Here is a 16178-nt window from a genome sequence, read left to right on the forward strand (position 1 = left end):
CCTTCATTTGCATTTCAATTATTATTAGGAAACAACAACGTAACGCGTTAGTTTGAATTTGTTCAGCAAAGAGAGATTATATTTAAGATCTTGGTTTTTCAGGAATAGGTTTTTTAGTTGCGATGCAATATAGGTAAAGGGATCGATTACCTGTGAGAAGATTTCTTTCTATTTGTGGAATGCATTTAATTGCAGTAGCGGTCCGAGCAAAAAAAAGGATCACCTAAATCCTAAGCCGTAAAAACTTTATATCTCGAGAATTTGATGAAGTTGTTTTCCTCGATAAAAGTCCTATAGCTATTTTTTTCTTTTTTAATACTTTGCCTTAATTGCATTTGTCGTTTTATATGATGACTGCTTCTCATATATTACCGGTAACATATATATATACTGATTAATAAATAATTACGAAAGTCTTCAAAATAATATCCATTTTAATAGTAATTTAGAATTTTTAATATTAATATTTCTCTCTGTTCAATTATTTATACGATTAAAACAACATGTGAACAAGGCTGAATGGCAGTATATTCACAATTTTGCTAATACGTTAGTACATCTATAAATGATTTTTAAATATCTGTTGTTCTAAGATACAAACTTATACATACATATGTACAACAGTAATCGCTATAATACACGCAGCCGATAGAACATGATATAATACAGAAACAGATTGTGTCCTATCTTATTAATAATCGTATTCCTAAATTGATTTTCATTAATATTGATTAAAAAAAAAAAAAAATTAAGAAAAAACAAATATTTATCTTTACAACATTTTGTGCATAATTCAAAATAATCTGACAAATGTATATAATAACGAATACAAGCACATTTTAGATAATATAATTCAATGGCATCGTAACTATTATGCCGTTATGTTATTTTAAACATTTGCACTATCGGTAAGCAATTTTACACATAAATGAATATATAATTGATATGTGATATTATTAAAATAGCATAAACGCGTTTAATTAATTAATATTTCGATGTTATATCGCAAAAAGAATTGTGCAGTGTAGATATGGCTGTTTATGCTATTATTTTATATATATATTTTTATATATATATCATATGCTTTAACACGTACGTAAAATTTAATTATTTCAATAATATTTCAATTAATAAAAGAAAATATTTTCTTATTTAATATAATTCGTTTTATATATATCTATATATGTATATATATAGCGAATGGGTTGAAAAGTTTTGAACCGAGAAACAATATTTTTTCAATCAAATTCGTCTTTTAAAAAAAGAAAGTTTGTCGAAGCTCAAAACTTTTCAACCCATCTCTTCGTATATATATATTATTTTCTTTAAAGAATACGATTATAATTCTCTTATGATGAGCTATATCGCTACTTTAATAGCACATACGAGCAAACAAAAGTACATTTTGTTTATTACCAAAAAAATATATATGTATATATACTCTAAATATTGCATACATTTTCTTTTATATACAGGGATATATTATTTATATATATATATATAATAATTATATAAGTATATTATATTTATATAGAATTAATAATTATTTTCCTATGATATGCAAGGTTGAAAAATTGTTATCATATTATAAACATTTAATATGCTTATTAAATCTTGCATCCAGTATCTTTTGCAGACGCGAACAACAATTACGCGAACAAAATAATAAAAAAAAGGAAAAAAGTTCTTGTCTCATTTATAATTTTCATATCGTGTCTACAATCAAAATTATTTTCATCTACACTGCATAATTCCATTTTTAATGTGACATTTAGGCATCTGAATTCCTTAATAGAAGAGATAAATTTACAAAACTCTAATGTTTCGATCTTACATTCTAATTACATATATAACATATTAAATAATTTTCATTAAAATCAATTGCGTTCATCTTTTAATAGAAATTATACATCAAATTATTTAACGTGTCCTCCATTGGTTAAACGATAAAGATTTTGGGCCAAAACAAATTAGTTTTTTATTTATAGATAATGATTATTATTTTTCTTTTCTTTTCTTTTCTTTTCTTTATCTCACACAATATGTAACATATAAATTTTTAAATCTTTTTTTACCACAATCCTGACTTTGTGTTTCGTTTTCTATTATTTTCTTTTCTCTTTCTTTTTGTCTCTTATTAATTATTTCGATAATATTAAATTATAAATCTAGAATGTCAATGGAAAAAGAAAAAAAAAGAAAATTATTTTTGTTGTTGTTATTAAATCAATCATTTACACACATCACCAACAAAAAGTATCTCTAAATTTATGTCCCAGCATATATACCAATATATTTAAATACAATTATATACTGATTCGAAATATGATATTTAATAAAATATATGAAACTAATATATAGTTGAAGGCAAAGATATACGTGGATGGGTTGACAAGTTTTGAACCTAATAGAGAAACAATTTTATTTTTTTCAATTAAACTCACTTTTATTAACAGAAAATAAATAAATAAATAAAAGTTTTATTTTATCGAAGCTCAAAAGTTTTCAACCATCCCTCGTTACAGGTAATACGTTTATGCTTTCAATTTATATAATGTATTCCATATAATTGATACTATATACGACTGAGACAAGTTTATAGATACTCTTTATATATATATATACATCATATACACTTTAAATCATGTTTAATACTTATTCAATTATAACTATAAAATTCTTTAAGGGGAAACAGTATCTGCATTTATCTTGAGTTGAATTATGTGAGTTATACATAATATAATAATAAACTCTTGTAAACTTACCAATATATAAATATAAAAAATTATTTATTTTGCTTTTTAACATCCTATTGTATCAGGTTAAAGGTAGCCATCTCTAGAAAGCTTTATAACTTTTCATTTTGAATAAATTTGACTTGGCATAACAATCACTTTCTACCATTGAAGATGGAATATATATTATCGTTATAATATACATATAGTATGTGATTCAAGCAGATACAAACTTCCCTTAAGATTGCATTTGTGATTACGAATAACTTTACTCCATATTTACACTAATATTCAACTAAGTTAATATAGAGTAGAAAAAAATCATCTCAATTAAAAAAATACTACGTATTCTAGTCATGCTGGCGTCATAATTTAAGTATAATTATATGAACGATATATAAGATAAAATTGTAGATTTTCTTTTACTTCTTTTTTTTTTTTTTTTTTATAAATATTGAACCTTTTTATTTCTTGTCTCTTTTTATCTCGTTTCTTCTTCATTCTATATTTACAAGTTAATGTAAATATAAATATATATATATATGTATATATATTATAATCGAGGAGCAATAATTGTTTTATTTAAAACTGACTTGCCCCCCCCCCTCTTGATTATAAACTATTTTATATTACTTTTTCAAAAAATGATATATAGTATAAATAAGAATCTAAAAACTCCGCCACACCAGAATTAGCACATCTCAATTAATAGAGACAATACGAGCTGACTATTATCACTTCACTTAGTTAGACATGATCTTAATTTACAAAATTAAATATAGAAACAAATTCTAATATGTATCATAGTTAAAGGCAATCTTATTACACATAATATTTCATTTCATCATTATGACACACAAAAACAAACTATACTTTCTTCTTAGAAATTAGAAATAATTTAATCCACAATCAATAGCGTATTGTGGACCACTCGATATAACTATTTAATATTAATATCACAAATGTTTACATTTATGCGCTTTTGAATTAGTTCAAAAGTGTTGCTCTGTCAAACACTCAGTCATCTCTTCTGTAGAGAAACTTTGTAACTATCAGTAAAATATTTAATACCATAAAACAGTATCGTGCCGGTATTGTAACCAGATCACGAAGGTTTGCAAGATGGAAATTTCTTAATGCCAATACAAGAAATTGGTTTGCGCCATCTTCTTTTGCTATGCGTATTTGATTTATTGTTGCAATGACTGTTACAAGTTGGTTTTTGATCTTCGCTAGTCCTATCCATTTCTTGAAGTCTTCTTTCCTCTAGAAAATAATAATACGTTCCAATGTATATATGTAAACATTTATTTATAATGTTTAAGAACACAAAAATAAATGGATCATACATTGAAAGACAAGAAGGTAAAGATGGCAAAAAAGAAAATGTCTACATTATATCAATTTCTATGTATTTAAGAACAGATAACATTTTCTTTGAAGATATCCATCTTTAGCATACCATTAAGTTGATGTTCCGTATAATATGTAGGATTGTCGTCAACTCCATAGTGATATTCCATCAGGTACGGTAATACAGTCATACTATGGCATTTACTTCCCCTTAAGGGAGGTAAAGGCACTTCATCTTCCGTTCTAGAATGCCTACATATAGTCCAAGAATGTCTTTTAACTTGTTGCAATGTAAATCTATTTCTTGCGTCTTTTTGTAGCATGCCTTCTATGAGAGATCTCAAAGGTTCCTCTACTTCTTCTGGTATTGTATATTCACCTTTACCAATGTTTTCATATAATTTATATATGGTGTCTCCTTCAAATGGATACTGACCTGTCGTTATATTATATCTATACAAAATGAAAATAAACTACATATTACTATTTCATAAATATTTCAATTAATCACACGTCATCGTACTCACAATGTAACTCCGCTGCTCCATATATCTACTTTAAATCCTGAAAATGTTTCACAGCCATTTGCAATTTCGGGTGGTTGAAAAGCTGGTGAACCTTGACCCATTTTGCACGTATCATCTATAGAAAACATATCTAGCGCCTTGCGGACACAATATGAGAAAAATTATTCGATTAAAATATAAGAGAAATAAAAGAAATGAAGAAATATATATATAATTAGTTATCATTCATTTTACATATTATAAAAATACATGAAAGTTTCAAATGCGTACCTCTGCGACTCCAAAGTCACTAATTTTTAAAGTATTATCTAATGTCAATAACAAATTTCCAGGTTTAATGTCTTTATGTACTATTCCTTTACTGTAAAGGTACTCTAAGCCATCCAACAATTGAGAAAAATAATCATGTGCCTGCCAAAGTGGAAGTTTCTTCAGAGGTGTACTTTCTAACATGTCCTGTAAAGAATCTAATAAATAGAAATCTAATTGTTTTTAACTCCATGCAATCCTTTCTTATGCTTATTACTCTATGTGTGTATATATATGTATATACGCATATAGATATATATATACATATATATATGTATACGTATATAGTAATATAATTATAGTAATATAATTAAATTAAATATTTAAAAAAATAATTAAATTAATATAATTAAATTAATATAAACGATTTTTAGTAAAGAAAAATGACTATTATATATTTCCTGAATATTAAATAATTATTTCCTTATGTTTATCATTAATATTAGTCACCTTTAGTTCATTTTTATTTTTTTAACTATTAAAACTATTTTCAAATGTACATCTTAAAAATAATTGATTCTCTTAATTAAAAAGTTATAAATGTTCAACAAATCTATACATAGATTATAATTATTATTTTTCTTCAGAAATGTGTTAGATTAATATATTCGGTAAATTAATAAAAATAAAAATGCGTAATAACAAATGCACAATAAAAATTCGTTTGAAATTCGTTAAACTTTACCTGCAATCCACATACACAAAATTCCATAATTAGGTACATCTTTCTCTTTTCATCGTTATAAAGAACATCTACAAGGTTAATGACGTTCTTATGTTTTAATATTCTTAATAGTTTTATTTCCCTGTTAATGAACATCAGAAATAATCAAAATGTATATATACAAATAAATTAATTTATATGTGTATAGGATCAGTGTTTGCTTGAAAACTATAAATAAATCTATTTATTCAGTTATTTCTTAGAAGATATAATCTTTCTTTAGAACACGATGAACTTTGTAATGCAATTGTATGATTAAATCATGTAACATGCATTTGTTGTTGTACTTAATTTAAAGTAATATTAATTTATGACTAATAATATATAAATAGTTAGTTAGAGTGGTTAGTGGCATTTTTCTATATAGTTATGAATATATATATCTAATTGATATAATCATATTTGTAATGTTGATAATGTTTGTAGCAATGAAATATGATAGAAGTAATTTACAAAAGATGAGAAATTCCACGATCTTTACATAATGAAAGTAATATAATTGTACGTTATAAAAAATAAGTATCAAAATAATAATAAACGAAACATAAAGCACACGTGCAAAATTATTGTAAAAAATGCAAATTATTTGATAGAACTAGCGACAAATTTAATTGTGAAATATCACAAGAAGATAAACAAATAGATATGTATAGATACGTATGTATGTATGTTGTCAGCACCCAAAGTTTATACACATATATTCATATACATATTATTACATGCTAAAATAGCATACCGTTGAATTTCTCCATTTGGGAGTTTAAGATGTTTTTTCTTTTTTAGAATCTTAACAGCTCTTCGACACAGAGTTTCTGAATCCAGTACTTCTTTCACCTTACCATAACTACCTTCACCAAGTACATCCCCCATAACATATTTACCAATAAATTTACATTTTTTCTTTTTTTCCTCATATATGATCTGATCTGAATCCACCCTATGGAAAAACATGTTGATTTCATCCAAGTCATAATTAGGATCATCGTTAATCCACTTGACTGGTTCGATGTCTCGAAATATTTCATTGTCTATTTCTTCCTCGTCTGGGTCACATATTGTAATCCGATTGTCCATTTTCACAATTCTAAGTTAAACTTAAAGTCAGACTAAAATCACACAAAATTTTAACCTATAATACAACCGGCACCACTACTGTTGTGAACTACGACCAGGGGAGCCAAACTCGTAGAAAATGTAGGAAAATAAGTAGTAGGAGGGCTATGGAATAACGCCTCGTTCATCTAATAGGTGCGCCCATGTTCCCCCATCTATTTGAGCACACTCTGGTAGACGATTTTTTAAGCTATTTTCCATGGTACCAAATGATTTTCTGATAACAATAAAAATTACATTAGAGTTCACTTAAATATGAACGACTATGAAGACGATTATTTAATTCAAACAGTGAGTAAGCAAGCTACTCGAGTGAACCACTATAGTGGCCCATGGACCTGGAAAAAATAATCGCTAAAGCCACTTTAGTGGCAGGCCGGCTAAGGACCATATCGGTAATTGCAGTGCCCTACCTTTATCTTATCGAGCGTCGGTAATAGTAGGTTCCTATTTTTAAAATATCAACCGATGTTAATGAAAATTTGTAGTTTAATAATATTGACCGTCAGTAACCTCGATATAAAATATTACCGACGTAGAGTAAAAAATTTTTTAAGTCTAGTATTACCGACGGTGGCAGTTACCGACAGTGGTAGTTACCGACAGTGGCAGTTACCGACGGTCGAAAAGATAAAGGTAGAGCACTACTATTACCGATATAGGCCTTAGCCGGCCTGCCACTAAAGTGGCTTTAGCGATTATTTTTTCCAGGTCCATGGGCCACTATAGTGGCTCACTCGTGTAGCTTACTTATTCACCGTTTGAATTAAAGAAATGAAAAGAAAACTTTTTGTACGAGATTGAAACTAATAAAATATACGAACATACGTTATCGATAAGGGTAATTACCAACTATGTTATTTAACTATGGTAATAGTAGAATACTATAAGAAGTTTACTGATAGATAATGACAAAATAATAAGGCATGTTGACGCTCGACATGACTCTACTTATTTCAGTTAGACGAAGCCCTAATTTTACATTCAAAATCAGCGTCAAACGTTACCATGGGGGGTTGCACTCTTACATAAATAATTGATAATCTATTATTAATTATCTATAAATCTGTATTATTGAATTTTGTTCGATTGCGACATATTGTATTAGGTTGAAATCGAATTTTTGTTGATAATATTATAGCGCTAATAGTACAGTTTAAATGTATTATTTGAAAATCCCACCAAAAACGTATTTGACGTATCGGCAGAACGTCACTAGACCGCTAACGCCACCATCACTTTTTATACGCTTAGCCCATAGAATTTTTTTTAACATCCTGACATTGCGTTCGGTCTATTAATTCGTGTGGTTTCTTAACCAAAATCTGATGGATGTGAGATCTGTCACGTAATTGCGATATTAGCGGTTTCAACGGTTAGATTAGATACGTCTTCATTGTTTAACGGGAGTTTGTTGGAACAAATTTTAACGGAAAAAAAAAAAAAATGAGCGAACTCGTTTGGGGAATAAAAAATGGTGATCTCGAGCAAGTTCGGGATATCGTTGAGTATAAGGCAAATATGACAATATTCTTTTGTAGATTTGTAGAATCATTTTTACAAATTATAATGTTACCAGACGTTAAATGCTATTACGAACTATTATTATTTTTATCTTGTCTTGATTGCTTTATTTGAGTAAACCAAGTTCGAATATACATCAACAGTACATTGCAGTACTAATAAAAGTAATCGCTTAAATAACAGCTGCAGCAGTTTTTCTTTGTAATTATCTTTTATGATAACGTGATATATCTCGGTAATAATGTTATATTAATTCTTCTTTTTAACAATATATTCTTTTTTTAATATATATATATATATATATCTTAAATATTATTTTTATATGTTGCACAAAATAAAATCGTATAATTTTATTATAAAATATAATTAATCACAAATATATTTATTTCAAATTCTATTTCATTTGATTGAATATCTTTCTTTCTCTATCTTTTTATACGTACATATATTTATTCAACAGAATATCGATGTAAATCAAATGATCGATGGAAGAACACCATTGCATTACGCTGCAGATTATGGACAATACGATGTAGTAAGATATCTTTTGGAAAAGGGTGCGGATGTTAATGTAAGTTATATCATTAATTTTCTTAATTATTAGAACGTAGTAATATACTGTAGAAACACCAGTGGGGGGAATGTTTAAGAATGATTAAATAAATGTCTTTAGTTTAATGATCACTTTTTCAGGCTACAGATAAACATGGGATAACAACATTACTCGCTGCAATTTGGGAAGGCCATACGCATTGCGTTAAGCTATTATTAGAAAAAGGTGCTAGACCGGATGGATTAACTCCCGATGGGACAAGTTATTTGAATGCCGCAGAAAAAGAAGAAATTAAACAACTTCTCAGAATGCACTAGCAGAAATCCAAACGTATTCAAGGCGATAACTTTTTTTATTCTAGTATGTTAATGTTCTTAAATATAATATCCGCGATTGCTTTGTTTTTAATTTCGTGCATACTTTTTAACTATCATATTTATCTATTTTAAATGAAAGCTGTCAGAAATATGGGGGTCACAGTTTTATAACGATATATCGCACACGAAAGATAGATACTTAATCAGGAAATTATTTTCTTTAAGTAAATTTTCAGTTATATATTATTATTATTAAGTAAATGTTCTAAATTTATATTGCGTAGTAACATCCTTTTTTTTGTCTTATTGTGCATTTTAATTAAGTTTATTTTTTTCATATTTAACCAAGTATACTGTAGAGAATATTTTGATACATTCTATAAAATGAATTCATTTTAATCTATTTATTATTTGTTCGTTAATATCGATCATTCCTATCACATAATTTCTTTAAATGGGCTGCTTTAATATTATATTTATAATTTCTTTAGTGAAAGAAAAAAAAAGAAAAAAAAAAGATTTTAGTTACAACATTAAATATTAAGTATTATTAAAAAATGAAATATCTAACAATGTGTGAATTTCTATTCGAATTTCGTGATTAATTTACTTTCAATTCGGGTTTCAAAGTATTTTTGTTAAACATTAATTATATATTAAAATATTACAAATGTATTTGTGAAGATCATATCTTATATATATATATATATATATATTGTCTTGGAAGATATAAAAAAAATGTACAATAATCAAAAATCATAAGTCATTAGAGCATTGTTATGAATTTCGTTGACTTTGTCAACTTCATATACATGGCTAAAAGTTTATTAGAGTGCTGCGCATTCAACTGGCCTATTCTATGAGATTTAATGCTAACTTTACTGGTATGGCATTCATCCACATGCATCCCTTCTACTGTAGGTGGTACAAAATTTAACAGGTTGTTTAATAGCAAAGTTAGCAAAATATTATAACACATACGCAGATATCTGCTTAGTGAAAACAGGCTAAAGAGGAAAAGACTGTAATATATAATCAATGAATTTATGCAATATATAACAATGTGTTTTGTATATTTTTGTTCTGTTTTAATGTTATGTCACATTTGGATGTTTGCAAAATGAATACATGTATACATTGATAATACAATCGTGTTTATCTTTTCTTTTTAGAATTTGTCTAAAGAATTCTCATCCTTCCTTGTGATATTTAAGATCTATATTATTTATATTTATCAAGTTTTTTTCTCTTAATTTCCATTACATTATTTCTTTCACACTGTACAAATAACGTGGAAACACATTTAATATCACTGGTATTATTATTTGAAAAAAATGAATATTCCTCTTTAAATTCTTATTATTATTATTTCATTTGTACTTGTAATAACGTATATCCTTTTTTCCTAATATTATCTGCAATTGTATCCTATTATACTATATTATATATGCTGTAAATATAAACAATTAAAACGATTTAATTTCTATTTAAAAAAATATCGATAATATATGATAATGATTTTACATACCTTAAAGTAATCGACCTCTGCAATTAGATGCACCGCATTTACAAATAATGACTTTACCCGGTATGCTACCTACGTCATAACTATAATTCCATGTTAATTCCTGACCTGCACGAATGTAATTCAAAGCAAAAAATGCCACCCATGGAAAACGTACATCATGTGTATCTACAAATACGTTTTGAACGAAAACGTTTGGATCACAGGAATGCTAAAAAAAAAAGAAATTATGTAACGTTTAATTTACGACAAGGAATATCCAAAGAACATTTGTGTACGCTTTAATAATTTGTACATTTAAGTAACGGCCTATATTTCCCGTTGTTTTGGCATCCATGATGTAAACAGCTTCATCTTCTCCATAAAAATCCCTTACAGATTTAAACTTTGGTCTATCTAATTGTAAAGGTTCTATCGATGGATCGAATCTACTTGGTACGCGTCTACTACTTCGATTTTCTTCTTCGTCGCTTATTGTTACCGTATCTTGATCAATTGTACGATTTTCAAGCACAGTTGATTTAGCAATAAGATTTTCTAAACTTTTTATAATACTTCCATCTTCGCTGTTTTCCTCAGAACCATCTGGATTAGATTCACCTCTTTTACGTTTTCTAAGGCGCTTTCTAAAATGAAATAATTAAACATGAAATTTCATTGTTACAACAATAAATAACAAATATAAGAATATAGAGTCGAGCAAAATATTTTTCTTTTGAAATAAAACTTCGAATATTTTCGTGATATGTTTTAAATTACCTGATAGAAGATTCGTTCGAATCTACAGAAACGTTCACGTGTTTACTAATGTTATAATCTTCATCAGAATCATTTGTATTATTTTTAACGTTACCATCTTCGTCACTCACACCATGTTCTTTTTTCTTTTCTTTTGCAGGAGTTAAAGGTATTTCTGGATCAAAAACATCGTTTTCGTAACCTTCTTTCATCCCTTCCACAACTTCGACATAATCTAACTCTGCAAGATATTCATCTCCATAGTTTTTTCCACCTTCGTTTGCACCCTATGTTCCATGTGTGTGTGGCAAATATAAATATATATATTATATTTATTTATATATAATATACTCTTGCGTATTATATTTAATTTAGTTTTATACCTGTTCGGTTAATAGACGCCCAGCATAAATACATATAAAAGAACCTAATGGAATATCAGTAAGGCATCTTATACCCCAACCTCGAGGTGCCGTTTTGAAAACTTGTAATTTTAATTTAAGTGGATGCTGTACAACTCTATTCAAGCAAGTTTTTACGGCGCACTTACAACCAGAATTACATTCATAAATACCAGTTGTAACTGGTTCTGGTAAACGTTTATAAACGTAACCAACAGCTGTATTTGGAACTCTTCCTCCTAAAGTTGCTCCCTGTATTGTTAATTGCCAACATTGACATTTTGTTTTATCCTGCATAATTAAATTTTAAATTAAGAAAATATAACTCTAAATTAAAAGATATATAAATGAGATATGCTTTTATACAAGCAAATATACATTTATTACCTGACAATCGTCTTCGCAATCACAACTACAAAGAAAATTTGGATCCAAATTTAAATTTACTCCTTCTGTAGGTTCTCTTTGAGTACTATATCTAATAGTATCGGGTAAAGCATGATCTAATTCATTCACACACGGTATTGGCACATTTTCTATTCCATAACTAAGATCCTGTAAGAGACAACTGATACTTAAAATTATATTCATTTAATAATACAATTGAGAAATATATAACCAAATGATTTTAATAATCTCATTATTGCGTTTATATTAAATTTATAAAAAAATAATTTTCAACGCGTCCACTTACTTTAATATTAACAAAGCATTTATCTAAAACAAATTCTGCCAGACAATGGACCCAAAAATCAAAATCAAATAAATCTACAGACATTGGACTATTAGTTTGGCGAAGATAACAATGAAGTTCTTCCATGTTTCGTAATCTTACACCGCACGGTGCTTGATACAGTATAACTTTTTTGCCTTTTGGAAATTTACATAATTGTCTATTCCAACCACATAGTAAAGGAATCGAAAGGGGCGAGTAACCTTTCAAATCTTCAGGTGTGAAAGATATACTTCGTATGCATTTCGGTCCACATTTATGAGGAACGTATTTTTTCGTTTGAATCTCATTTTGTGTTTGATAGTACTAGAAAAGAAAAAAAAAGATTTTCTATTATTCCAATTATATTCATTAATATTTTTTTGAATATTTAATTGCACTTAATATTACTTACAACAATGCTATGGGAAGATTTCATTTCTACGGTAGAGTTGTAAGGAGTAACATCTGTGACAACTGGTTTTTTACTAGTACTTTTTTTAGCGACAGCACGAGACTGCAATGGTGCTATTGTGGAGGCTGACTTAGATGTATTGACACTTTGATTTTCATTAAATTCAATTTGGTCCGATGGTTTATCAATTAGGATACTTTTTATTTCCTCATCTACTTCTATATTGGAAGTATATTCCACGTAAGGTAGATTGTTTTTCTAGAGAGAGAGAGTGAGAGAGAGAGAAATAGAAATAATAAGAGCATATATTAATAAAGAAAATTATTTTTTGATGAGTATGAAATGCTTACACTAGAAATAACGGGAATACGATGACGACTAGATGCATTGAGAGAAGCGTGATGACCCTGCTGCCTTGCATTTGCTTTTAATAGTTCAACATATAATGGTCCTAATCTGGCAGAACCTCTATAAATCCATTCTGTTCTTTGATCTGCATCAAATTGCATTTGCACAAGACTCGCATCTACTTGTTTAACCCTTGCGACCCACCATTTACCATTCCATTCGGTTTTTACTATCTGACCATTTTGTAGTTTTACCATTGGTCTTTCCGGATACGTTTCCATGTACTTTTTTACAAAATCACGCGACTCACTGGCTACGTCTTCCCAAACTCTAGGAGAACTTTCAGATACTATCAAGATATCTTTGTGCGTAACGTATTGCACATATCCATCGTCGAAGAACACCAAATATCTGTACTTATTTGTAGATTTAGGAGGTTCTGCAATGACACCGCTATAAAAATTAGTAGAATCATATTTTTCTCTAGTTATTTCATAATTTTCTACTTCATGAAAGACAGCAACGACTCTTGTACCGACAGGAATTAGAACTTTACTGGGTACTGCTACAGCAATTTGTTTGCCACTGACCGACTTGATAGCCGTACTATACTTTCTTTGGAATAATCTTACTCTACATTGTAAGGGATTTTTGGAAACTATATTTAATACCTGGAAAGAGAAATAAATCGTATTATGTTATATTACTTTAGCATTCGTATTTCTTTTTCTTTACCTTTCCTTTAATCCATCGCATGAGAGGATGTTTCATGACGTAGATTATGGTGTCAGGTTCTGGTTGCGGTTTGACAAGAGGACCGCTAGGAGGTAAATTCAAACCAACTATTTGTTTATTTTCTCTTTCAATGGGCAATATATCTGGTTGAGTATCTTGCTGCAATTTGCAAGATTGCACTTGCGTGACTTTTTTAGTCGCTACAAGTGGATGAGTAACATTATCTTCATAATCTATATTTATTTGAATTTCCTGAAGCATTCGAATTTCTGGCTTGAAGTCTTCGTATAAACTATTTCTTAATGTGTCCAATTGACAAGTTAAGGCTTTGATCTCATCATCAATAATTTGATTTTTTTCTATCGATAAAATTCAATATATTAAAATAAAGTCTTTTAGATCTTTACTGAAAATATTATCTAACGTGTATAAATACCATCAATTTCCTTCAACTGTTGTGTCAATACATTTTGTGCTTCATTTATTTGATAATCCACATTGTATTTTTTAAAAAGTGATTGCATTGTTATATCCAATTTTTCTTCTAAATCCAAAAGTACTTCCGTTGGTAAATAGGTATCTGCGAATAGAAGATTAAAATAATTAAAACTAAAAAAGTAAAATGCAGTTTATTAAATGTAGGCTTAATTAAAAAATATATTGCAAGATAATCTAACCGCTGTCGTCGATTTCTTTTTTCTTCTCCTCGTCGGATTCATCGCTGTCAGAAATTTCTACTTCAACCGTATGATCTGGAAAACCGCATTTCAATAAAGATTTTTGTTCCATTAATGCTGCTACTAATTTCTGTCAAAAAAATAACAAGAAAATCTATTTAGTTTTAAGTAGAAAAGAAAATGTAATATAATAAATATTATAAATTTTGTCAACATAACGTTACATACTTTCTGATGTTCCAAAGCTACATCGAAACATTGCTTGCATATTAGTTTAGGCTTTTTTTTCTTTTCTATATTGATACTGTAGTATGCACATGCAAAAGATGGTGCAGGTTTCATATCAATTCCTGAATTACATTTAAAGTTTATACAATTAGTATTACATGTTTTTGAAATCTTGGGTGTTTTAATTTTATTATTGGATACTTCTTCGTCTGAAACTAATTCAATTACTTCCATCATGAATGATTTTTATTCAGCTTCACCCTCTCTAAAAATATAAAATAATATATATTATTATTATAATTGGAGTCAACATCTTTGTTTTCTTTTTGTTAATATTTGTATATATATATATATATATGATCAGCATATAGATTCCTCTCTATATTTTATAATAAAGTTTTTCAATTTACTTACCTAATTGTTGAATAAATCCAAGATAACAATTTCCAATAGTTTCCTTCATGTATTAGTCGAATATTACAACTTTTGTCATTCTTATTTTAACACCACCACACGTTATTAAAAATGTATAATTATTTATAAGATCTATTACCTACAAAGTTTCATCTATTAGTTATTGATTTAAAAAATATACTTCTTGTACTGTATCATAAAGAAAATACTTTTTATAATATACAAAATAATCAAACTGTTTCCTTTGGTATTAATAAATGAATATACAGGTATGTTTTGTGGTTATGTGATACATTTGACGTTAGCGCCATCTGTAAGTGGCGCGAATGGTAATAAGATGTCGTAAGAACAAAGGGGTAATCGAATTTGAAAAGAATTTCTATAAATATTTAAAAGAAAGAGCAAATGTCAGGAAAAGAATGTTTCAATAGAATGTTTAATGTTTCATGATTTTTTTTATATTAACATTTTGTATATTATGAAACGTATCATAAGAAATAACTATCTTTAATGTTGTCACCTAGTTGAAATTTTCAAAATTATAAGTACGAGAGAATGCGTACTTTTAAATATTAAATTATATTAATTTAAAAATATTACCTTATATTAAATTAATTATAATATTTTTAATAAAGGATAGTTATCTATAATCGTATATTCTATTTCATCGAGCGGCAATAAAAATAGTACTTTGTTTTATCGAAAGTGGCGCCATATTTAAAATTTTATTTACAATTAACAATATTTCAGACTCACGTCAGTTAGTACAAGTTACTTATTTTATTTGTTTATTAGGATATGACAAGATTATTGTTCGTTATTTGTTAATA

The 16178-nt window shown here is 27.8% G+C and overlaps 3 protein-coding genes across 4 annotated transcripts; 1 reads left to right on the forward strand and 2 right to left on the reverse strand.

Annotated features, from left to right (window-relative positions):
* Positions 1 to 3368: 3368 nt before the first annotated feature.
* LOC122518794 (serine/threonine-protein kinase STK11) lies at positions 3369 to 6907 on the reverse strand. Its single transcript, XM_043637893.1, has 6 exons — positions 6385 to 6907; positions 5610 to 5730; positions 4886 to 5071; positions 4616 to 4752; positions 4198 to 4541; positions 3369 to 4001 (listed from the first exon to the last, which is right to left on the reverse strand). Exons 1-6 carry the CDS (start codon positions 6720 to 6722, stop codon positions 3841 to 3843), a joined length of 1287 nt encoding a protein of 428 aa, XP_043493828.1. The 5' UTR covers positions 6723 to 6907; the 3' UTR covers positions 3369 to 3840.
* A 1071-nt stretch (positions 6908 to 7978) lies between these two features.
* On the forward strand, positions 7979 to 10304 carry LOC122518796 (myotrophin). The gene is made up of 3 exons (XM_043637896.1): positions 7979 to 8276; positions 8746 to 8856; positions 8979 to 10304. Exons 1-3 carry the CDS (start codon positions 8208 to 8210, stop codon positions 9153 to 9155), a joined length of 357 nt encoding a protein of 118 aa, XP_043493831.1. The 5' UTR covers positions 7979 to 8207; the 3' UTR covers positions 9156 to 10304.
* Positions 10210 to 15584, reverse strand: LOC122518795 (histone-lysine N-methyltransferase eggless). Of its 2 annotated transcripts, none has more exons than XM_043637895.1 (14): positions 15349 to 15584; positions 14935 to 15199; positions 14707 to 14836; positions 14466 to 14609; positions 14030 to 14388; positions 13297 to 13965; positions 12947 to 13204; positions 12514 to 12858; positions 12207 to 12374; positions 11802 to 12110; positions 11440 to 11705; positions 10976 to 11306; positions 10684 to 10891; positions 10210 to 10570 (listed from the first exon to the last, which is right to left on the reverse strand). In XM_043637895.1, exons 2-13 carry the CDS (start codon positions 15169 to 15171, stop codon positions 10685 to 10687), a joined length of 3423 nt encoding a protein of 1140 aa, XP_043493830.1. In that variant the 5' UTR covers positions 15172 to 15199; positions 15349 to 15584; the 3' UTR covers positions 10210 to 10570; position 10684. The 2 variants fall into 2 exon arrangements, with proteins under 2 accessions (XP_043493830.1, XP_043493829.1); XM_043637894.1 differs by having other exon boundaries at positions 10210 to 10605.
* Positions 15585 to 16178: the final 594 nt, after the last annotated feature.

The sequence above is a fragment of the Polistes fuscatus genome, unplaced genomic scaffold (genome assembly GCF_010416935.1).
Source record: "Polistes fuscatus isolate 324 unplaced genomic scaffold, CU_Pfus_HIC Scaffold26, whole genome shotgun sequence".
NCBI classification, from domain to species: Eukaryota; Metazoa; Arthropoda; class Insecta; order Hymenoptera; family Vespidae; genus Polistes; species Polistes fuscatus.